General features: G+C 42.3%; 1 protein-coding gene across 7 annotated transcripts in view; it reads left to right on the top strand.

Moving 5' to 3' along the window:
* The window catches only part of EVL (Enah/Vasp-like), a 150867-nt gene that overhangs the window by 108568 nt on the left and 17587 nt on the right, over nt 1-24712 (top strand). For all 7 annotated transcript variants that reach the window (XM_051769589.1, XM_051769590.1, XM_051769593.1 and 4 more), the window contains exon 4: nt 23009-23072. In XM_051769589.1, the coding sequence (XP_051625549.1) occupies nt 23009-23072 (64 nt within the window). The remainder of the gene's footprint in view (nt 1-23008; nt 23073-24712) is intronic.

The following is a 24712-nucleotide window of genomic DNA, read 5'->3' as shown; positions in this document are numbered from 1 at the left end:
TTAAACACATGCTGGCCTACTTTGTTGTGGTAGGATCCCCTGTGGTGTTGTAGTATCACAGTGCATAAAGAGCAAAGTGTTGGCATCAGGAGCTTGGAGAGGACTCACTGTGCTGCCATCTCCTGTCCCAAGTTTCCTAAACCCCCAGGGCAGGAAGGAGATGAGCCAGGAGACCTTGTCTCCAGCAAGTCTGCACAGTGTGCTCCTCACATGAGCTGGACCATTCAGAGCAGGGTTGTATTACCACAGGTAAGAAGTAGCTTATAAAAGTGTTTCATTGCAAGTGAAATTGTAGTCTCGGTGGTTGTGGGTGTTACTGAGGAGAGTGTGATCTCTGACAGGGAGAGACCTTTATCATCAAGGGAACTTTTGATTCTGTGTTTCCTTGTCATTTGATATTTCTTGTCATTCGCATCTTCAGTCAAACGCACCTTTGTTTATTCTTCAAGACATCATGCACTAGCATGACAGCTGTGTGTGGTGTGTTTATCCATCAGGAAAAAAGACCACAAGGAAGGCTACTCTGAAGAGAGAGACAATTTGAGATCCCTCTCCCTGAGTGCAGCCGCATCTGCAGCAGCCAGGCGGTCTCTCCAGTGCAATCTTTCACCCATCCTGTTGTCTCTCCCTATTAGTGGCCCTGGCAGCTGAGAGCCATGACCCATTCACTGTTTTGCTCCTTACTTTCCCTCTGGGCGTAGAACCTGAGAATAACATCTCTTTTTTTTGCCTTTTCATCCTTTCAGAGCATGTCCCAATGTATTGTTTCTTTCCTCTTATGTCGTCCCTCAGTAGGAGTCTTTCGCACGCACCCTCTCTGAAGCTCTTGCAGGGCTGCTTGGGGTGTTCAAGGTGGAGATGCCTGGACTCCAGCACTGCCAGCAACATATCCAGACAGGCTCCCAGGAAACCCAAATCAGTGGAACATCATCACAATGGCGGATGCCTGCTTCCTTGGCTGTCACCATTCTTGGCCCCGGAGCCTGTGTCCCCTCCCTGAGCAGGCACATGCTTACCTCATCCTTGTTCATCTTCAAATGGGCAGCAATGTTACCCACAGTCAGCTGGGAGGACATGCAAGGGGAGAGGTGAAGGACGTCTGCCATTTCAGCTTGGCAGATGCTCCCCAGCTTCCCTTACCATGTTGCCCCCCTCCCTAATTTCAGAAACCAGAAGGGAGTGTAACTCACTTTGGTGTTTTACCATCATTGTTTTAGACACAAATCTGAAGCATGGCAGCCTATGGAATGCTATGAAGAAAATGAACCCCATCCCAGTCAGACCTGATACACAAATCTTTGTGCAGGGATGCTCACAGCTGGTAACATCTGTGCCCCAGACAAGGCAGGGCTTGGGCAAGGCTGAGCACGCTGGGCATCCAGGCAGGCACAAAGCACCAACAGATGATTTTCTGATGCCAGGTGGACTATGCAGTGAGCAGTGCTGGGTCCTGGAGACAGCAGTGCAGTATGGAGATTTACAGAAGCTGCTGTACATTTCCATGAAACAGGATGTCATGCAAAGAGGTGGCAGGGGTAGACAGAGCAGCTCTGTGTTGTGTTCAGTCATATTCCTTAGAGGAAGGAGATTTGCTATGCATACACACACATTTTTTAAACAGGCAGAGAGGAGGTATAGAGCACCAGCTGCTCCCTCCCCCTGTGTGGGTGGTCACTCATCACAGGTCCTGAGCTGACCCCTGTGGAACTACTCACATTAATAATCTCTCACCAATGCGGACAAGGGATTTGTAGCTGATCCTATATTTTCAATTGGGAGTTTAAACTGGAAAAGAGCTATAGGATTTGTCTGATGTACGACTGTATGTAAATTGCCATGGTAACCACAGCATTTCATGTGCTCAGGGCATTTTCTGAAATTTTGCAAGAAACCGTAGCTGTGTTTATGCAGCTCAAAGTCAAGTTTCATTAAGCCGCTAGCTGCTTTGTTTCCTTAGTATCTCTTTTCCTTTTCTTACCACTATCCATTTTAACTGTGCATTTTTCTTTTCCTTTCCAAATATGAGTGATGTTTTGAAGGAGGCCCTTATCTGTACCAAATCTCCTTTTAATTACAAGAGCAATCACAAATTAGAACAACTCCACCTTGACAAAGGAAGAGTAGAGTAGCACTGGAGGAGTTGTCATCATTTAGCTCACTTAACCTCACTCGGAAATTTTGAAGTCTGCAGACAGTGTTCCAGGTCAAAGTTCCTTAGTTCTCACAGTCTCATGAAATCATTTATTATTAAATGAACATAAATCTCTTAGCTTGGACTACTTTGCCATAATTATAGAATAGCATCGTGTCTTTTAGGGGTTTGGTGCTGCTAGGAATTTTAATACTAAGCCATCATCTTCCTTCTACTTTCTCGATCCTTGTTTCATACAAAGTCATTTGTAAGAGCAGAGCTCAAATTCAGGAAAGCATTTAGGAGATTATTAAGTATATTTAAGTATTAAATGCTGAATTATCTGTGAAATAAGTACCTTAATTAAGATCTAGAAGCTGCTCAGTGGACCCCAGGGCATTAACAGATAATTCATTTTGCAATAAAAACCGTGGTCAGATGAAGTTCCTTTATTTGCTTTCCATATGCTGTGGATACTAGTGATACCTGCTTCCTTAATTTCCCCAGTGTTTTCAGGCAGAGTAATTTAGGGGTCTCTGGAGAACATCTGGTCCAGGCACACCTGTTTAAAGCAAGACTCAATTCAGAATTTGATCAGGTCGCTCAGGGCCTTGTCCCAGTGAGTTTTGAGAATCACCAGGGATGGAAACTTCTCCACATGGCCAGGCCCTTGTTCCAGGGCTGTGCCTTTCCCATTATGAACCAGTTGAACATTGGCACCATAATGATACTGGTCCTCAGCCTTTCCTTCTCTGAGCTGAACAAGATGACTCCTCTGGCCCTCTTTCAGTCTGAAGCCATTCTCCCTTGTCCTATCACTATACACCCTTGTAAGAAGTCCCTCCCTAGCTCTCTTGTAGGCTCCCTTAGGTACTAGAAGGTGCTATAAAGTCTCACAATCTTCTTTTCTCCAGGCTGAACAACCCCAACTCCCTCAGCATGTCTTTGTAGGAGAGGTGTTCCAGCCCTTGGATGACCTTCATGGCCCTCCTCTGGACTCATTCCAACTGGACCATGTCTTTCATGTTCTGCAGGCTACAGAACTGGAGACAGTACGTCCAGATGGAGTCTCACAAGAGTAGAGTAGAGGGGAAGAATCCCCTCCCTTGATCATGGCTCTATGTCAATAGTTCTCTTGCATTAGTGTCTGGAGCTGGTCCCAGTGTTTCAAGTGCAGAGCTGACTTGAGGCCAGTTAGATACAGAGGAGTTACATTGCCTTTGACCTCAGCTGTCCTCCTTCCAAGCCAGCGGTTAAAACATCTTGTCAGGGTGAAAACATCGAAATACGAAAGTTTCAACATGCTCCACCTTTTAAAACATGGGGGAGTCAGCATCTCCCGGGCTCAGTGCAGAAGTCAGCACGGGAATAAAGCACAGCCAGTGGGGTACTGTCCTTACCCTGCACCTAGCTCGCTTTCCTGGACTGCTGTGCCACGTTGGCATGGCCCCGCTGTGTTGGGTAGGCATGCCCTAAGGAGATGAAACAATTGGCATTACTGCTTCATGAACAATAAATATTTCTTTTAATTTAGGCTGCATACTACGGCTCCAAATCACAGCTGTGTTTTCTGAGAATATGTATTGTGAAGGGTAAAAAGTCTGGTATCTTAATCTAAGAACAGCTGCAACAATGGGAAAACTGCCCATTTCCCAAAGAACCTGGGAAGCAAAGAGCCTTGTAGTTTCCCTGCTCACGGTCAAAGTGGTGTTGATTATGTGTTGAAACTATTGAACTTCACAGTATTTTAGGGTCCACGGGTTACATGCAAATTGCAAACATATTTTGATGATAACAATCCTAGAGGTCGTCTAGTTTCTCCTTAAGTCAGTGGAAGGATTTCTCTTGAGGGTTTTTTGTAATGAGTGTCTGCCATTATTGTATTGACTTGAAGGTTATTTTTTAAGTAGTAATAGAGTTTTAGCTAAGAAATGTCAGATTTGTTTATTTCTTTCCATCAGTGACATTTCATGTTCATTAACAATGCATCTAAACTAGAGAAATAGAAAGGAGAGCAAAGTGTATTGTTAAACAGAAGTTGAGTTAGGTATCAGTAATATGTTGACACGTCTGCAAAACTCCACTGAAATTCAACAAGTAATTGAGCTTATCTCTTCAAACATAGGATACTATTATTAGCAAAGCATTTAATTAACTGTCTTTTGCATTAGAGCTGAAAGCCAGCCTCCTCTGGCATTTCCCAAGTAGCCTATCTGTAGTTTGCAGAGCAGCACTTCAAGATTGTGTGTGACTGAATAAGATTTTGCTGCAGAAATTTTTATTATAAACTTAATTGTATTATTATTAGCAGCCTAAAAAACCATCTTTTTAAAAAAATCATAAGGCAAAATTATGCTGATCTGGTTTCAACCATGGAAAGAAGGGTCTAAAAAATGGCCCAAGAAGGTGCAAAAGTAATATAAACCTTCAGGACACTTTAAATTGTCCCATGCCAGTGTTCCTGCCCCTGCTCCAGCACAGCTAATGAATGAAAGAGGGGCTTAAGAAAAGGCTCTTAAGCAACATCCTCCAGATACCAGACTCTTCTAGATAGGATTAAGTTGAATGATAAGGAGGACTTGTGGTGGGACTGATATAGTAGGTGCTGACTTCAGCGCATCTCAGGAACGTGCTCTTGACTCCCTGTAAAGCCAGGAGTGCTGGCACCTCTTATGCAGAGCTCAGCACTTTGCAGAATTGGGTCCACCTGCCACTTGAAGCCTATCATCCCAAATCAGGCAAGCATATGACTATTAAATAAGATGTCTTAACTGTTGCCTTGAGATGAAAGCAAGGATTGTGATAGAGATAGGAATTTTGCTATGGTTGCAAAAGCACACAGCCAGCCCCAGTGGTTTTTTTTGGTTTCATTGAGCCATCCCTGGTGTATTTTGTGTGTCTGTCTCGCAGATCAAGGCTCAGGACACCACAAGGCTCAGGGCTTGGCAGTCCTCCCCATCTGGCTGATGGAAGATTCTGGCTAATGGGAGTACGGCTGGAGGGTGTCCCTGCCTCGCAAATGGGAGTCCCCTTATTAGAAGATCAAGACTTACTTGCCTAGATTACAATCTGTCTAGGACAGGGAGTAACTTCATTCATGCCTTTGTCAGCACCTGGCAAACAGCATCAAAAAATAAAACTAAGGCATTCGTGACGGTAGCCCCCAAGTAAAAGTTTTATTAATATGGATAAAAATATCTATTTTCATAAATTTATTTTCTCATAAATTAGCCAAAATAACTGGTTTAATATTAATTATCCATATATATCCATATATATTAGTAATCTGCTTTTATTCAGTAGCATGATAACACTATTTGTAGGAGACAATATGAGAACTGAAATTCATTAGGGAAACGTTTTGCACTGCAATTAGATCTGATGTTACTCAGTGTGGGGTTTAATTCACATTAATGTGCAGGCAAGACTGCAGAACAAGAAAAATACAAGCATACATTTAATATTAGTTACTCTGCTTGTTCATGCATACTTTATGTAAAGTCTTGGTGCCATACGATTTCAGTTTCTTTCCATGTGTCCCTGATCAAATATGCATGGTTGTATTCACACTTACAGTATGTTTCCTCTGCTAAAGAAAGGATTCTGAAGCCTACCTTGAAGTAAACACAGAGAATTAGGCATATGTTCAGTCCAGACTTCAGTCTTGCTTACGCACGTGAGCTCTAGCAGCAGCTACAACCAGTTACATGTGTGGAAATCAATGGACAGATGCTGCTTAGGCACAGCGTTAGCAATGTGAACTTATTGGACTTTCTAGGACTAAGAACATGTGCAGTCCTCATTTGCCATTTCAGCTAGGGAATGAGAGAATATATTTACCCAAGAGGACAGTTCCACACAGAAAACATCATCTTCTACATCCAATTTAGCAGGAAATTGTGTCTGTTGGATTCGATGGAGTAACACTGAGTTCCAGCTGAGGGGCTGGTCTTCAATAACAGGTTTCACTCTTCATTTCTATTTGGGGAAGAAGCGCAAAAGCGACCATCTTAAAATATGGTACAAACATTTAATTCTGCTTATTTAATTATTAAGGAGTAATAAATATCACTAATATCAACTTTCACATTAATAAAACTGTAAAAGTTTACTAATATGCAATTAGGATTTTTTTGTCAATATAATTTGATGTAGATCAAAGCAACTTCAGAAAGTATCAGTGTTTGAACATGAGTCACGTCTAAAAAAGACTTCATAACATCTGTCAAAGTTATTTAGCTTCCTAACTTTGCCTGTGTTGAGCACTTTACTCTTGTACAATCATTTTAATGTTTGTACTATGTTCCTATATAGGTTGCTACTGTAAGAAGAAGTAAATTTCTTAGTGCTTTTTATTATTTATGTGGCACCCTAAGTAGAAAGAAAGAAAACTGACAAGATCCAACCTTACCTTCCTTTTAATTCCTCGGGAAGGACGTTTCATTATTTTCTGCCTCTTTGAAGTACCAGGTCTCTGAAATCTCTTTTTAATGATACAGATGAAAAATAAATACGTAGAGGAAGGAGTCAGTGTTCAGAATTCAAAGCATCCAAGACATTTTGAGGCTGTGCCATGCAGGGGGGTGGGAGCAGCATCTCGGTGTGGGAGGGTGTGCGTGCCGGGTCCTGGGCTCCCAACGCTGGCTCTGGTTCAGCAGCCAGGCAGGAGTTTCTCTTGTCAGTGAACCAGCTGTTATGGCAGATGATCGTGCTGAATTTCAGGTCATTTGATAACTAGGGCAGGCAGCCGTGTTTTGCAGTTCAGCTTGGGTGACATGTAGATTAAGACCTTCATCAGCACAATGCAGAATTGCTCACCTTTCTCAGGGGCTCAGGTGGGCTTGTTCTGGGGGCAGAGAGGGAGTTTTCAACCAGGTCCCATCCTTGGCAGCCAGACAGCGAGCCCTGTCTCCTGTTTGACACTTCTGCATGCAAGAGAAGTGTGGTATTATGCTAGTTTTTCAGCTTTATGATGAATGATATTCCATTCTTATTTCGGCTATCATTTAAATCTGCAAGCTGTTTGTAGGCCTGGTATGCTCTGCTTGGTCATCAGTGTGAATTGTGATGCCAGCTTCAAGACTTTCAAAGAAATGCCTATACCATGTCAGGGAAGGGCAAGGAAAGCTTCCCAAATCCTTTGGTGGCTTGGCAATACGTGAGAGCAGACTCATGGGCATGGGGAGCCCATAAGGAGCCACAGAGAGGAGAGGAGCAGCAGAGCAGCCCAATCAAGCTCCTTTCTCAAGCTGCTCAGAAGAAAAATGGCAAGGCTTGCTTCGGGCCAGGGGAATGATTAATGTAAAATGCTGGGGAAAGCAGTTGGAAATATCATGGTAATTTTTTCCACGCTTGGCAAGCTTTTAAGCTTTAATGGATTCCCAGAAGAGTGAAGCAGATCTTTGGTGTAAAGAAGCTGATAACCAATGATGCTAGATTCCTAGACTTTTAGAGTCAGAAGAGATCATTAAAGCTACTTGCTCTAACCTCTGTGTTCGAACTTATGGTGTTCTGACCACAAATTCTTTACCAAATTCTTTACATAATGCCCTGTTTGTGCTCAAAGGGTGTACTTTAGAAAAACCACTGTCCTGATTTAATAACTTCATGTGATAGAGAATCTACCATATCCCAGATAAGTTTTCCCAACTGTCTCATTACCATCACTGATAAAATACTGTTTCTGATACTTGGTTTCCAAACCAGACAGTCTGGTCATTACAGTGCTGGGTGGGATGTGGGCAGCCTGCCCTCCACCTGGGTGACAGGCACAGAGTGAGGCTAAAAAGAGGGTGCTGGGGAGCTGAAACACCACTGCTGTAAGAAATGTGGGGAGAAAAGTAGGGCTGCAATAGATTTCAAGAAATAACCTTGAAGAGCCTTTTTAGTGTGAAAAGGGCTGGTTTTAATGTAATTTAGAAGGTTGTATCTGCCCTCTCTCCCCCCAGGCTTCTCATAATGTGCTGAAAAGCATCTACAGTTTGAAATGGTAAAAATTTAAGGGGAAGAAGAAAGAACAGGGCATTAGGTATTTTGGCAGAAAGCAGGCTGCTGAAGATGCCTGTCATATTAGAGGTGGCAGCTCAGACTTGTTTTCTGTGTTTCAAAGTGAATGCACCCTTTAGGCAAACCCAGCTATTTTTAACTTTCATTCTGGGAAGTCCTTTTTCTCTGTGGGAGGAGAGATACATGCCCTGTTCCACAGCTGTCTCACAACCACTTACCTCGCCGGTCTCAATAGCGAGAGGCAGATAATAGGACACAAAGTTGATCCCCCAAGCTCAATGATTAATAAACCTCCACTCCTCACTCTGGGGGATGAGCAGGGAGGGGGGAAGCCTGTTTGATTTGTCATGAGTTTTCCCATTATGGATGGTTAGACAGAGACAAACAGGTATCTGTTACTCACTACAAGGAGCATTTGCCCGCTGTGCCCTGTGCACACTCTGGCACACCCAACAGTGAGTCACCAGTGGTGAGCCAAGATCCAGAGTGGTATTCTATTTTCTAAACCCTCCCTGAATCTACGGGTAGCTTGGTAGAGTTTGTGGCTTAGTCTCTTAGGATTGGACTCATCCCAACTGTATTTATAGGACTGAAAGTCTGGCATAGAGTCTCACCCAGGCTTCTCCTGTAATCAGTGGAGAGACACACCACCAGGGAGGATTCATCCCTCTTTTAGATTGGCAACAATAACTGAGGAGGTTTTAGGAAATTGGTGATGCAACTACGAGTTTGCAAAGTGGAACTATTTTTGAATTGTGCTTGCTATCCTCTTTACAGGAGTTTGGGGCTTTTTCTTGGGTCTCAGACTTTCTGCATCATATGAAAAGTATGTCATGGTCTCCCACAAAATGCCTGTTCATACTCTCAGGGAACAGAATGCACTTTCTGAATATTTTCAAGTGAATCATAATCAATTTGCAAGTTTAAATTAATTAAAGTCGAACCCTCTGAGAAGTATCAAATGCATGCCAGCACTTTCTTTATACCAAATGATCTTAATAGCAGTGTAGCAGACTTCAAATTTCCCCATCAGTTGAACTGATGGAAATTTTTTTGTAGAAGATGATTTAGAAAGCAATATACTGTAATATAGGTATTGTACTAGTGACTATTTAATTGTTACCATACTACAGCCTACTGACAGACAGCAGCTTAAATAACTTGCAAATGGGACAACTGTAATGAGAAATTACTTGCTTACCAGCCTTCATCTTTCCTTTGCAGCTATTTTGCTCCTAGCAGTGCCCTGCAAAGAAAAGATATGTAAAGTGCGAGTGTGTCTTTTAAATGTAGTTTAATTTAATACCACAAACACTGCCATGATTTAATCATAGCATTTTATTAGAGAATGGCATCAGTACCAGATGCACCAACGCAGATAATTTTCTGGTAGCTGTAATCTTTACTTGAGCTGACGAGGGGTTTCTGGGCTCAGTCTGTGAGACTTGCATTTGCCTGGAATGCTTCATGCTCTCTATTTCTTGGCAGAAACTTACAATCTTGCATACTATTTAAAAATGTTTGTAACTGGAAATATATATTAGGGTCTAGTTCTTAAATAGATGCAGTGCCAGGTGGGTCTTCTCACTCCCATGGACGAGCCTTGATTCAGGCAGCTGAATCTGAGCTGTCTGTGCAAGCACTGAAGGATATGTGCTGTATTCCTAGGTTGGTCTCACTCACTTGTGCCCGTACTGAAGGCACTGAACTTCGAGAGAGGATCCATCAGCTTAAGAGTCCTGACTCAGTATGGGCAAGTCTCCATACAGGGAGCAGCTCCAGAGGGACAAAATGTGGAGCTGAGCAGGCTGCTTTCTCCCAGATCTTAAATCTATTCCATATAACCTTACTCTAAGCAAATTGCTATGGTATGTGGTGTCTGTAGACTAGCAGCCGTCCTGCAAGCATCATTTTCTGAGGGAAACACTTCAGCTCTTTTTGGCACAGTACCCAGGAGTAGTTTGGAAGTGATGATGGAAATGGAAGTTGAGGATGGAGAAAGGCAATATAAAAAGGTAAGCCTGGTTCAGTCTAAATGACTTCTACAGGTGTAACAAAACATCCCATAATAAAAAAACCACTGACCCATAATAAGAGAAACTAGTTTCCATCTTGATAACTACAAAGATCTGGTCAATGGCATGACAGTGGCTTTTTTAGTGACTCTTGTCTGGCTGAGGAACTTAAAAGTTCATTGTTCTCCTTCTTGAGTGTTTTCCAGAGCTCTCTAGAGTACAAACCTTCTCTGAGTACCAGACACTACTTAAAAGAAACCAAGCACTCAGTTCACTTCATAGTGTTATTTCAGTTTTGGCACCGTCTGTGGGTTCTTAGCCATCTAATGTGCTGTTAAGTACCTCCCCAAGCATGGATAATATATATTAGGAATCAAAAAGGAAAGCAACCTTTTCAATTAAGGACAAAATGTACAGAAAGTAAAATGACATGAGTTGTATCAGCTGCATATTGGCTCCTATGCACACAGTCTCCAGATACAATCAGTAGCTGCTCAAACAGATAATTACAGCCTTCCTGCAAAAGGCTTCATGTAGAAGAGTCACCTGCCTGCCTGCTACCACTTGCAGGATCAGAGCTATCCTTTATTTTTACTGCTGCAGATTGTGGAATTAGCTTTCCAACTTCGATTTAAAAAAGAAGCATTTCTCTAGCACATCTTTCAGCGTACTGCTGCACCAGGTAAGTGCTGGGCATCAAGAGGGATTTATCAGCCTTTTTGTCAGTAATGATTTATATTTGTCAAAATACAATTTGTCCAATTGATTTCCTGTTGCAAGGATTACAGGAGCAGTTATTTGGGGGAGTGTTTGCCTTCCAGCCAGCTGGTATTGGTTCATGCTCAAAATGAGGTCAAGGTTGATTTTTATACAGGAGTAAGAGATGGTCAATTGAATTGTTACTTAAAACCTCTTTAGGTGCACAGCATCTGCAAGTGCTGTTCATTTACAAATCTTCTGTGCTGCCACAGGCAAGCTGGCCTGTAACCTTTGTGAAAGTCAAGTAATGATAATAAGAAATTATAAGATCTCGGGGGGGTTATGCCCAGTACCCTGTGCTGCATGATATAGTATCCCTTTTAAGTGACTTACTGTCATGGTTTGAGCTGGTAGCACATGTACCACAGCTCAGGAATCCCGGTGTAGGTGTTATAAAAACATTTTCACAATCCTTTTGGCCACACCTGAATTTTTTTTCTTCAAGCTTGGACCAAAAAACTGATAGTGTCTGGCAAGTCATAACTTAGTTTATCCAAAGTAGAAAGCAGAGGTTGTGTAGTACTCTCTGAGGAAACTGCTTTTCAGGGTCTTTAATTATTTTTCCTGTGGGCCATGCTGCTGTTTCCACTTTGAAGGGGTTTCTCTCTTTCTGATGGAATTGTGGGTACCAATCTTCACTTCAGAGTCAGAAGTGATGATGGAATCCCTGAGGGAACCTATTTCCAGTTCATGTGTGCTCTCCTTGCAGATCTGCACCACTTACTCAGTCACATGGTGGCCCAGGCTCTGCTGTCCTACATTGTGCTATTTAAAAATATTATGTTAATTTTAAGATTAGGAAGAGGGAGGAGTTAGCACACCCACTCACTGGTTTCCTGGCTCCATGGCAGACTTGTTGGCAGGGAGTTTGCTGTGCAGGTGGTAAGTCTGCGGAAGAATCTGTAGGAATTTGTTAATCTCTATTAGATCAATTTGAGATTCCCTGAGGTGCTGTTTGGCCTCGAAGGATGTTTTTCAGCTTTTTATTAGTCATAAGCAGATTTAACCCCTTAGAAACCACAACCTTAGAGGGTAAGAAATAAGTGTGTAAGACAATAATAAAGAAAATATGGGGTATCACTCTTGACCCAATAAGTCACTGGAAGAGTTAGAGGCATTCTTATGACAGAATGAAATTGTACATCTCTGAGTTTACATATTCCCTCATTAGTTTGATACATTGTTTTAAATTGCCTACATTTGTGTAATACTGGGTTTTGGGTTTTTTTGAAAGAACAGATCATTCCAATGGTGTTACAGGATAAGTGAGAACTTTGGAGATCCGAGTTGATATTTTACACACCAGGTGCTTCCCTTCAGTGTGAGATATAGGAGGAAAGCACAGGAGAACAAAAAGGATTTGAGGTGTCCTCAAAACTGAGAATGCAATGGTTTGATCATACTGTTTTCTCTAGAAAAACTGGAGTTCTGAATATAAAACATAGCCTACAATTTTAAAATTTTGGTGCCATTTTTGTTCATTTAAATATATTTCTGAATCTTCTTAAATCCTCAGAATGTAATGACCATTGGCATCTATGGCTGTGAGACCCTGAATTTACACTTGGGTTTGAATGTAATATTCCTGTTGCTGGTGTGCCTCTAATGGCTTTATAAGCCAGCAGGCAGAAAACAATAAGCATATGCAGAGTTTAGACCATCTGTGTGCCATAGTGAAAAAGATAGTTTGCTATTAACAGAGTTTTTGCTGTCTCAAATATTGATTAGCTAATGCTTGTTTCACTCCATCTGATAGTGGAGCATACCTGAGAGGTATTGATATTGTAGACTTAAAATGGGACATAAATAATTCATAGCAGCAAGCATTAGAAAACATACGATAAGCATCTTTGGTATTAGAATATCTACATATCACTCCATCATTCTGAGAATGTTGTGGGAGGCAGGTACAGAGAGTGAGCAACTACCCAGTTATGCTGCATAAGTGTTGTTTGAGAAGGGTAGGAGTGTCTCTGATGTATTGCAAAGTAGTTATGAACCTGCCTCCACATGGGTTTCACCTGGTGTAACCATAGGAAGAGACTTATAGTTCTTATTCAGCATATTCTAAAAATCAGATATTAAAGACTTACCTACTGAGTTCAGTGGGTCAAAATACTATTTGATCTAAATCAGAGTAGCGTCACTGAAGCTACGGAGATATATCTCCTAAACCAGCTATGAACTTCCTTGAGGAGTAGAGGATCGGGCTGTGTGAAGTCCCCAGTAGACAGAATAATGCAAAAGCAAGGAGAAGGGAAAGAAGTGGATCACAGGTGATCAGGCAAAGATGAACAGGGAATAAATATTCTGTTTAGCCTCCTCATACAAACTCTCCATTAATTTCAACAGGATTGCCTCTGCAAGACCCGCCATACTTAAATATAGAAGAGGAAAGTGATTAGCAGGCAAAGTAGAATGGGTGAAGTGTTGGGACCAGAGGAGATCAGGAATGATGGGGTGATGAAGAGAACTGAAAGACAGTAGATGGGGATTTAAAGCCATATATGCTTTTTTCTCAATCCATCTTGTTCACACTTCTTTTAAGACTACTGCTCAACATTCATCACTGAACCCCTTTGACTTCAGAAGCTACACCACCAGTGAACTTGATCCTGCATGTTCATTTGCAGCCATTTTTTCCCCTTGTGCAAGCTAACCTTCTGCTTATTCACACTTTGCATATATTGTAGTTTCTTGCATGTGGGCAAACATATGGTGGTCTGACCGGGGCAGGAGGCAGAAAATGCAATTTCTTTCTTACTTTCACGACATTTATTATGTGAAAGTCCAGACAATGGAGTCTGGCTTCAGACACCCCGAAGGCTTGTGATAGGTGAGGAAAAGGGTCCAATTAAATATTTAAGTGGCCGGGCCCACTTTGCTGCTGCAGCAGTGGATAGATTACACCTGGTGAAACCTGGCCTGCAGTGGGGCGGTCGGTAAGTGCTGGGCATGAGGAAGGTGCAGAGAGCAGTGCACTGAGGAGGCTGCTGCCATACTATGGTCAGCAGGGAATGGATTTGGCACTGCTTCTGCCTCTGCCACTGTGACTGCATCATCCTGTGCCGAATGTCTTGTAGGTGATGGAAACCTCCCTGCTACCTTGCATGCCGTGCTCCTCCTGCAGGAGCCCTCCCGGGCAGGGGGAAGGGATGTTTGTGCCCGGGAGTTTTTGCATGGAGATGTTCTGTGCCGCCGTCCTGTTGTGCTGGGAAATCTCCTGCAGTTGTAGCTCATTGATGGATCGTTTGTCTTTGATTTGCTTTTAATTCTGGCAGGCAGGCAGTAGGAGGCTGAGATAATATTTGAAAGAAATGACCCCTTAGGTTCAGGAGATGGTGGCATTAGTTAGGGCTGTTAAATCAGGAGAAGTTTTTACAGCAAGGATATGGGATGATGACTTCGGAATCAATGTGTTGGATTACTTTTATCTTTACTTGCTAGTGAATAGCATCTATACATATGGAATAGATATTGGTTTAAAAAAAAAACAGATATGAACAAGGGCAGCATTTTATACCTGCTGTAGTTAACAGGACATTTACCTGTTTTTTCCTCCATAATGACTTGCCTGTGACTATCAATTTCTGTTAGCACTTCTGGAAATGAGGATTTGCAGAGATGAGTGGGCCTTCCTAGTTAGTGGGACTTTTGCTTCCCTTAAGCAGAGAGCTTGGCTTTTGGTGTAAGTGTGAATGGGATAAGGTGCTATATTTGAATATTTTGTTTATCCATTGAGTTTATTAGACTGTGAGTTAATTATCAAGGAGTCCTACCTATTTCTAGTTATGTTTTTTCATGTGGATTTTTTTCATAAATCCCAAAATATATCTCCATTTAGTAATGGTTCATAGAAAAGTTCTCTTCTGTCCAGCACTCTATCCAGTTACAGGTACCGATCTTCGCTGCCTTACAGGAGTGTTGGGATTTAAATCTTGGTAAAATGGATCTTGTCTGGATCTTAGCCATGAAATAGATGCAGACTATGTGTTTATAATGTGATGTTTTCTATATGTACATGTTGCTTCAATGCACAGATGGGGCCCTGCTGTTCTCCACGTTGTGGAAAAGACTGCCCTGAGGGTTTTACTGCCTCACCAGTAGTGAAAAAGGAAGGAGACACTTAAAAATGGACAGCCTTACCTTGCAAGGTTGTATGCAGAGTTGGACAGAGAATAGACCATTGGGTGCTCTTGACACCTTGAGTGCTGCATCAGGCTACACTGTGCATATAAATATTTCTGATCTAATGTGTTGTAAGTCTGTTGTTAAAGAAAACTAGAGATGACGTTTGACCAGCTAAGTGTGTAAATATCAGCTGATTGAACTGCTATCCCTGCCAGTGGCTTGGTTCTTTTTCCCCTGTGACTTCAGAGATTTTCAGAGATTCAGTTTGTCCAAAAAAAAAAAAAAAAGGATCAAATCCCTGCTTTTTATTTGATGTAAAGAATTGTAAGTGTGAAGTGGGTATAAGCAGGTGTATGCACTTACTCTGGTGCAGAAACACACACACTTAGCTAAAAGAAGATGCTAAGTTTATATTTCAAGTTTATATTGAAGTTTATATTTCAAGAACAGATGTGTGGGGCCTGAGATGTCCATTGGAAAGTGGTTTCTGAGCTCAGCAGTGCTCTCAGGGCAGAGCAGGAGGTCAGCATTGCCAATGTTCCTGTCTCTTTAAACCAAATTCAGGAAAATATCTTAAAAGATAAGGTATATCTTTAGCTGGTGTGTATTGATTTACAATTTCTTTAGAGCACCTACTGCCTGGGCTCTGGCATTAACTGAACCCCCATACAGTGGTGGGTTGCTGCTCAGTATGGCAAATGCTCTTGATTTTAACAGGAGTCTGATGGTATTTGGTGTTTTTCTTAAAGCTCCATTACTGCCTAGAGACACAAGATTATGAGCTAATTTTAACCTTTATTGAAAAGTTTCAATCCTGGATGTTCAGGAAAGTAGGCTTGATGCACATTCTGGAAAACAATCAAAAAAAGGAGGAAACTGAAGTGCTTTGGAGCTTGTTTATTTGATACTAATAGTTGTCGAGTTTATTTACTTTTTTGTTGTTTTTTTAGCTAATCTCATGGTTCTGAATTTTATGGATTACTTTTTCACTGCTGGCACTGATTGACATCTTCTCCCATCATCTTCGCCGTGTGTGTTTATAAGGCCAGCAATATTGGAATCACATGCTTAGAAATCCAGTGATGCCTTTCTTTTTTGTAATTAAAAGAACTAACTATTCCTATGGCTTTATGTGCACATAACATTTTTCTCAAAGCCAGAGGCAGCTCCCCTAACAAAAACAATTGGTCATGAACTAAGCTGGATGCTTACTTATCACGAAATTGCCTGCGGAAACAAGGCTGTTTCTCTGAAAGCATCAGAGCTCCTGCATCAGCCCCTGCCAAGCTCAGTGCTGCCTGGCAGGTGGCTGCCTCACCCGCCTCTATTTCATTAGCACATAATTGAGCCATCACTGAATTAGTCCTTTCTTGCTCAGAGCTCAGCACAGCAAACAGAATCCCCCCGGGATGCTCCAGTTCCATCTTTTTCTGTCCTGCACGGGGGTTTCCTGTGCTCATCTTGCCAGGTGTACTCTCTCTTTCTTGGAAAGCCAGCGCTGCACAGGGTCTGGTCCTGTCCCGGCACATCCACTGGGCTCCTGGTCCAGTGAGCTGTGGAAGCATCACCTCCTGCTTTGCTGCCATCCTGAAGGTCTGGTGCTCGAAGCACTTCTCTGGGAAGTGGGGAACCAACGTTCAGCCACTTCCCCTGCCCAGGGGGAACTTTCCCAGGGAATAGCTTTTCTTGTCCACCTTCCCCCACCCCGACAAGCTCATGCTATTCTAGATGAGTGTGCATTTTGTTCTTCTCTTAGAGCTGAGCTGCTGAGAGGAAAATAATTCCCAGTTCTTACTCAATTTTTATATTTTATGTTAATAGATATAGTACAGGGAGTCCCATGGCAGACACGTCAATGTCCCACCCCTGTTGCTTGCCCTAACCATGGGGATGCAGTCTCACCCCTCCAGGCTGCATTCTGGGGCAGATGCTGACCCCAATAGCCCTGGAGTCACCTCACTGTGGAAGGTTTCCTTTTTCCATGGTCACCTATGTGTATTTTTAAATCTTTTTTAAAGTTGGTTTGCTGTCTTCTATGTGAGAGGTACCCCAAGCTGTGCTCCTGAGCTGAGGCACTGACACTGAGATAAATGCACCTGAGCCACGTCCTTTACATATTTACTATGACCCATACTGCCAGAGTGCAGTTGCTTACTGCAGGAGCTGTTTTAGCACTGTCTCATCTTTATTGCATTCAGAATGAAAAAAAAAAAAAGTTTTTTTTCCACCAACTCAACCGAGACACCAGCATGAAAAATTATCAAATGCTGTGCCAGTGCCATGACGGATAAACAGCCAAGATCAAACAAGTGCCATCATATTTTATGCAAAATAACTGAATTAACAGCTTTAGCAGCTGAGTCAAAGGCACCCTGGTTTCATGTTGGCATGCTCAGTAGCACTTCTGATTAACTGAAGATTATTTCTTTCTAATCATCTTGCAGCACTGGGTCTTTGCATGGCCCTTCTATTTGGTAACTCCTCTCTGGATCTCATGTCTTCCATCTTGCTCAATACACATGCACAGCTGTGTGGTTGTGCATACAGGGATGCCTGCAATTCCATTTGTTGGTTTTTCCTAAAAAAAAAAAAAAAAGAAAAAAAAGAACTGCACAGTGTACACACCTGTATATATTTACTTGCAGGAGGTGTGAACTAGTGCTAGGGTAGGGCACTCCCATGTTAAACACCAGGCTTGTTTTTCCAGCTCTGTCACTGTCCTTAAATCTTATCTACATCAGAAAGTTTCAGCAGTGAATGTTAAATCAGTTTTTAGTTCAAATGAACAGACTTCACACAGACCCCCTCTACTCACACCCTTGTTTCACACTAAGCAGGGCCTGTTTCATGTTAGATTAAAGTAATCTTAGAGGTAAAATATAAAAGCAAAGCAATTTCAATCTTGGGGATGGTGCTTTAAGAGCTTCTAAGCTCTTCTGCAATTCAGCTGAGTTGGTACCTGTATAAACACTGTTCCTTGTCCAGTGCAGTATAAGGTAAAATGAGGTTATGTAAAACATTGCTGGGGATGGTTTTACAAGGTTGTGTCTTACTTTGCAGTGTCACAGAGTTGCAGCACTATTGGTCACCAAGGGACAAGGAAAGAAGATAGAGAAGTTTTCTGGCCCACAGTTGGAAATGCTCCTTCACTGCAGTGTACTTGCCTTAGGTCAAACCAGATTTTGTCTGCATCAGAATAGGAGTGCCTTATGTGACCTCTTGCATAGGTTTAACTATGTCAGTAGCAAATCTCACCTGTAGGTAAATTGATGCAACCAAATTTTATTTGTGCAGATATGGCCTGAGTGTAATCAAGTCACTTCTGCCTCACAGCATTGGTGAAGCTTAATTAAGGCTGATAAAGTTCTTTGCAGTTCTCAGAGGAAAAGTTTGGTCCATGTGTAAATGATATTACAGAAAATATCTAACGTGCTCTGTTATAAATGCTGCAGAGGCACCCAGCCTGTGAATAACACTCTCTGAAACTCTTTCTATTTCAAATTAATGTGTAATAGGAATGAGGCAAACTGCCTGAAAGCACACTGTGTGACACTGTACCCAAACCCTCCCTTTGGTGGGTGTGCTCCCTCTCTCTGCCAGGCTGATTTTGCTTACAGTGATTCAAATGATCCAATAGGATCCTGTATGAAGCAGCAGGCGCCCTGTCACATACTTAACAGCTCTACAAAACCCTAATGGCATTAACATTTTTAAAAGTGAGCCGGTAGTGACCCGCAGACAAAACTGTCCCCTTCCTCTCTCTGTACTTGGCCTCAGCCCCTGCATCCCTGTCAGACAGACCCTGCCTGCAGAGTTCCTAACGTGCGCTGTTGCGCATCAAACCAAAAAAGGCAGGACTAGGACCCCAGGACCAGGAGTCCCAAACATATGTCATGGGAATGTCATGGCAGTGTGGCACCACACTTGAGGGTCCCGTGGCTCTGCCCAGCTGCAGCGATGGAGCACAGTGAGCAGAGCAATCCCTCTTCTCAGTCCTTCAACTCGCCATGGAAATTTAGGTGTACCTGACCTGCAGTGTCATCCAACTCTAGTTGTACTAGCTAGAGCTCCAGTAGTGGTTTAGGCACCCTGCTTTATCTACGGGCTTTATCTAGACTAGGTAAATAGGCACCCTTCTTTATCTTCGTGCTAATTAGATCCATGCTTTGTCCAGGATAATTGTCTCTACTAATGCGTTTAAGGGAGTGTCACTAGCACAGCGCTGATGCTCCCGGTGGCTCCCACTCCCTGGATGGATGCTGCATCATGGCGTGTGGCTGTGCCAGGACATCTCCAGCATGTGCAGTCCCCACCAGGAGAGGGCAAGTTGAGGTCCTCAGGGCAGAGGCAGGTGTTTAAAGTGCTGACCAAGGCTCTGCAGCTGCAGCATGATTGCCCAAGAGCGGCAACAGTGCCACAATAATACCACACATAAAAATTACAGCCAGGCTGTGAACAGGGGAAGTGGTGGTGTGTGGGGTCACAGAGAGCTTCCCGCTCTGGCTGAAGTGAGAACAGAACCCACTGGATTTCACATCTCATCGTGAGGCTGGTCTGCCTGAGGGGCACTCAGGGGAGTCAGGCAGCAGCACAGCCAGGGGCAAGGAGCCCCCAGCTGTGTGGAGGTGAAGGGGAGGGGTTATGGTGAAGACAGCAAAATACACTGTCCAGCTGAGTCCCAGCTTGGGTTTGCAGGCTAGCCCTGGGAGCTGGTGGCAGCCTGGCCAGGACTCGCTCTCCAGTGCCCTGTGTGGGGAATGGTGTCCAGGCTGTACCTGAACAGGATCGAACAGGGACGCTGGGATTAACATCAGTCAGAAATGCTTTTGACAACTAATGGGAGGCAGGGGGTTCTGTCAGAAAATGCCAATTTATTTGAAAGATATTGCAGTGGGAAAGAAAAGCTTTGCAGAAGCTTGTAGTCTGGAAATATTTCTTCTGTTCTCATCAGGATAAGCAAGTGTTTATGTCACATTCCCAGGATATAAATGACAATGGGTTAGACCTGATGGCTGAACTTGGTTTCCCATAATCCAAGTATGTGCTGAAACCATCAAGCAATGAGAGAGTTGTTTGTCTGTCTCACACCTTTTTTCCTCCCACAGTCTGGTGGGGGTTTTTGTTTGTTTGGGTTTGTTGTTTTGTTTTTTTTTCACAAAATCATCATGTTCTTTTCATATGCAGAACAAAAATTTTCAATATCATGAATATTGCCCATATATATTTCTTATTCAGCTCTGACTCTGGACCCTTTCCTTAGTCCATCACATTCATCACACTGGTCCATAAGAACCATGGAGGTTTATAGGGGTTGCAGAAACCCCAACCAGGGGCTGCTTCCAGAGTGTATAATGAATGAAAGAGCTGTAAGTTTGTTATATTGGACCTACTGTATTGAAGAAGCTCAAAATCCTGGTTGTTCAACAACATAAATGGTCCTGGTTTTGGTACTTAAGTGTATGCAGTCAGTGGTGCTTGAAGTTGTAGGGTAAGTGAAAGAGGGAAAAGAAACATCATATGGAACTGCCTCGGCAGGAGAGAAAAGATGACACTGTTGCTGTTTATTCGTGCTTTCCTGCCACAGCTGCACCAGAGTGGAAGCCAGGGCATGGGTTTTTCCTTCAGTCACAGCTCTGGTGCTATTTTATGGCCGGCTGTTGTTCCAGACACAGACATCTCTGTGCAGTGGTGCAGGAGCAGCCACCAGCACATGGAAACCATCACACCCACCATAAAGCAGTGCCCTGTGCCAGGAGTTCCTCGTTGCTGTCTATAAGGACAGCTGGGGAAGGACAGAGAGGGTGCTGGGCTGGCTGAGCAGGAGGAGAAAGAGCAAACATGGAAAACATCTGTGTGCTCCCAAAAGCTGCTTTTAGCTGAATCACAAGATGCTTATATAAAAGCGTGGTTAATTATTGCAAAGCAATGAAGCGAGGAAACACAGACATTCACAGAGTATCTCCTCCGTTAATTAGTTGCTAAAAATGTAGACCACAGCAGCTGTGGAGCTGCAAACGGATGGGTAGCAGAACTGTCTCTCCTGGTTATTGTGCTGAGGAAGTGCACTTCTCTGTGAACTGTTCCCAAAGGCTGTCAGGGTCAGAGGCAGCTCGCAGGGTGACTAGAGAAGCATGTTGAAATGAGCCATCACCAAGGGCACTTACTGTTCATGTCTGCTTGGGTCTGAGAAATATCTAAAAATGTGTAGAAGAATTAAACCCAGAAATCCTCTTGGATTTAAAAACCTTCAGCCACACAGATGTGTGCTGTATGTGAACTGCAGAGCATACATGTATGGAACCAAGCATAAAATCAATCCCTGCCTTCCATACCTATGAGGGCTGGCTAAGCATGCTAAAAGCCATCCCTGTCTTTGTCATGTATAGTTTCTGAGAAGATCCTTGTTACACCTTAAACTCCTTTCACATGAGCTGCCTGGTCTCTGCTTCCCAAATACTTCCTAAGTTTTTTCCTGAGGCTTTCTTCCCAAAAACAATTACCCTCTCCTTCCTATTCATTGTTTCGGATGATCTTTACAAAATGTGGCATTTCTGTCTAAATAGTTTGCCAAAGACCTGTGATAAACAATATTAAGTTGTCAGTCATGAGTCATTAAAGAAGTGAACTGTCTTCACTTCATACCCAATCCTAAGATATTTTTGTCAGAGCATTTAGCTTAGTGGTTGTCACTGGCTTCAGTTTTGGGAGACCCAAAATTGGAACACACATGCCTGATTTTCAGAAAGTGCTGTGTACCCTTTCTTCAAATGTTAGTCCTTAAACACATTTCAAAAAATGCACAATTTCTTCTGGATCAGTCAATGGTCTGAAATTTCTGGCTACGATGCATTGCTGCCATCTTTCCTGTTTTCACGTAGTCATACTTTCTAAATTGGTTTTCAGATGACATTCAGCCTGGCAGTAACTTATAAAGAAAATAGACATAAATATCCTTAAGAATTTGAAATTGATATATTTAGGTTTGTAAGTGTTTCATTCTGATTTGCTCTTGTTGGAAAACTTTTAAAAGGATGAAATTTTACATTTGAAAATGAAAAAAAATAAGGCAGACATAATAATTTCCTGCATATAATTGATCTTCTCGGTTTATCAGGAAAATTGTTGTTGGATTTAATAGAACTCATGTGTGTTCAGTTGCAGTTGAAACCCATCTCCTCAAATCAGTGAAACAATCCCCCTTCCAATGAATGCAAGACCACCACAGCTTATGTTACTGACACTTACTTTTATTTTCAGAATAATTATTTCTTTCTGAAAATGGCATGTAGTGTCAGTGTACTTGATACAGAGATTAAATGATGAATCAAGAGAGGAGATGTGACTTAAATGGTGACATGTGTAATTGGCTTTTGTTGGTGAATGCCAGTGAAAGCTCAGCTTGATGTGGATCAAAGAAAAGCTACCTTTGTAAAAGGCTTGTTTAATTTAGAATCTCCTTGCCCCTTCTATCAGGTAGCTTCTTGAAGCTAAGCCCAGCATCAGAGCAGCACTAGTTAGTATGTGTGCTCACAAACTCAGCAAAGTTGTTGAATTTCTGTGCAAGCACAAAATAATCCGTGAGAGACAGATCTGAACCATGTCAAAGCTTGAAATGCATCTCAGTGTGATGGACTGCCCTTCTATGGGACATCTTTTGCAACACTACAACACCTTCACCATCACCAAGGGATTAGTATGTAGCCTACAGGTACCACGGTGCCAAGTTTCTGGACAAATCCGCTCCCACATTTAGCCATTGGGTTCTCCCAGTGAGACTAAAAATGTACAGGAGGCAATGATTTATCTAATAGGAAAAAAATAATTAAAAATAATAAAAAGGCAAAGAGAAGACAATAATGCTTGAGGGCCTTCTGTCATAGTAAGACAATTAATCTGAGTGGCACTGTTTTTTGAAAAAGTCAGCCCCATTTGCTTTCCTTATAGCATTCTCTCATTTTCCCTGTAGGTCCAGCTGCCCAGCGCCAGGTCCAGAATGGTCCATCTCCAGACGAGATGGAAGCACAGAGAAGGTGAGTAAATCATCTATGGCAAAGTTCTTGGATGAACATGCAGTCCTTGTTCACCAACAAGCACTGTTCTTTTTACTCGTACCTCTTTTAAGCCGGTTCTAAATGTTTTGTAATTATTACTAATGATTCTATGATGATTTTTAAAGGGTTAAGCGAACTGAAGCTCTAGGTAAACTTTTTGCTTGGTAGGGACTTAGGAGTCTCTCTTTTCTCCTCCAAAAACTATAAGGAAATGGTAGGGAAACTAGTTTCCTGCGCCTTTATGAATAACTATGAATGAGCTGAGGTTGAGTAGGGATTTGCCCATGACTATTAAGTGGGTCAGCGGGTGATGATATTTCATCTGAGATTTGTGAGATTTACTTTGGGATAGCAGAGCTGTCATAAAGGTCAGAGAGCCCCTGCTCACCCAGAGGCAGGTGATATTGCCTGTCCCTCTACCTGGCTGAAAGACCTGATCCAGCTCTTCCTTTAACCAGTGAAACTCCCTGATTCTGCAGACCATATGTAGTTCAGTCCTCAAATTTGGATGTCTGTTCTGTACATATAAAGTGTAAGCAGCTTAACTATGTTAGAATAAAAATATTTCATTTATTCCTTTTTGTTTAGAGACAGCCTTTTGGGTAGGTATTATTTGACTGCTACAGGGCGCATGGTTCTGGGAAAGCTTCTTTTGCTCCGCTGGGGTGGAATAAGCTATGCCAGTAGATGCACTTAGATATTACTGTATCTGCACTAGAGGACTTTCAGCTTTAATTATGCTGATGCATTCTTTAAGTCTAGAGCAGACCTAATTTTAGGCCTATGGGTTTTTTTAACATCTTATAAACAGGCAAGGAAACTGATATGGTATCTACAATGAAAATTTTTCTGTTTAAAAGGTTTTTTAGAGACCTTTACACAAATGTTAATATATTTTTAAGTCAGAGTGTAATTTGTCCTCTCTTCTACTTTAGTCCTTGCATACTCCTTAAGTAGCCTTGTGCCAGTCTCAGGCTTTATTTAGTTTGACTGGAATAAATTTGACTTCGTAAGAGTTTAAGAACTTCTCCTTTTAGCATGTGTGGGAGGGTGCATTCAGCACATGTAACCTGCTTCTGACCAAGGGCAGAAGGGGCTGATATGAACCTCAGTGACTTCAAGTGGCAGTGGTTGACCTTTTTTGGGGGAGCCCCCCACATCTCTATCTGTTCTGCAGCAGCTCTAATGACTTGGAGATGTTGTAAGACATATTTCTTTCCTGGTCTGTCAGACTGGAGTTTTCCAAGTCTGTTCTCTTGATAACCCTAGAATTTCCCCCAGGTTTAATCAGAAAAATGTATGTGTTAAGTTGATCTTCATCATCAAATTTCGCTAATAAATGCCAAGCTAAGGTAGTGGACAGTATGCTTGGGAAATTCTTAGTACATGTGTTTACAGCTGAAATTTTAGCAGTGTAATTGATGCTTTTGCATATGTATTCAGCCCATAACTACCAAGGAAGAACCGGGCTATGTATTGAAGTAAAGATTTCTATTTGTTTGGTTTAAAGTGTCATAGCTTAAATGAAAGAGTTGAATCAACCAGCTAAGATTTTCTCAAAACTGTTTCCCTTTTGCATATATGATAATTTTCTAAGATGCCTCTAATAATTTTCTAGA

Source organism: Manacus candei, unplaced genomic scaffold, assembly GCF_025592945.1.
Source record: "Manacus candei isolate 608988 ecotype Guabito, Panama unplaced genomic scaffold, ASM2559294v1 h1tg000109l, whole genome shotgun sequence".
NCBI classification, from domain to species: domain Eukaryota; kingdom Metazoa; phylum Chordata; class Aves; order Passeriformes; family Pipridae; genus Manacus; species Manacus candei.
Note: the sequence above shows the minus strand (reverse complement) of the source record. Positions and strands in the feature narration are given on the sequence as shown.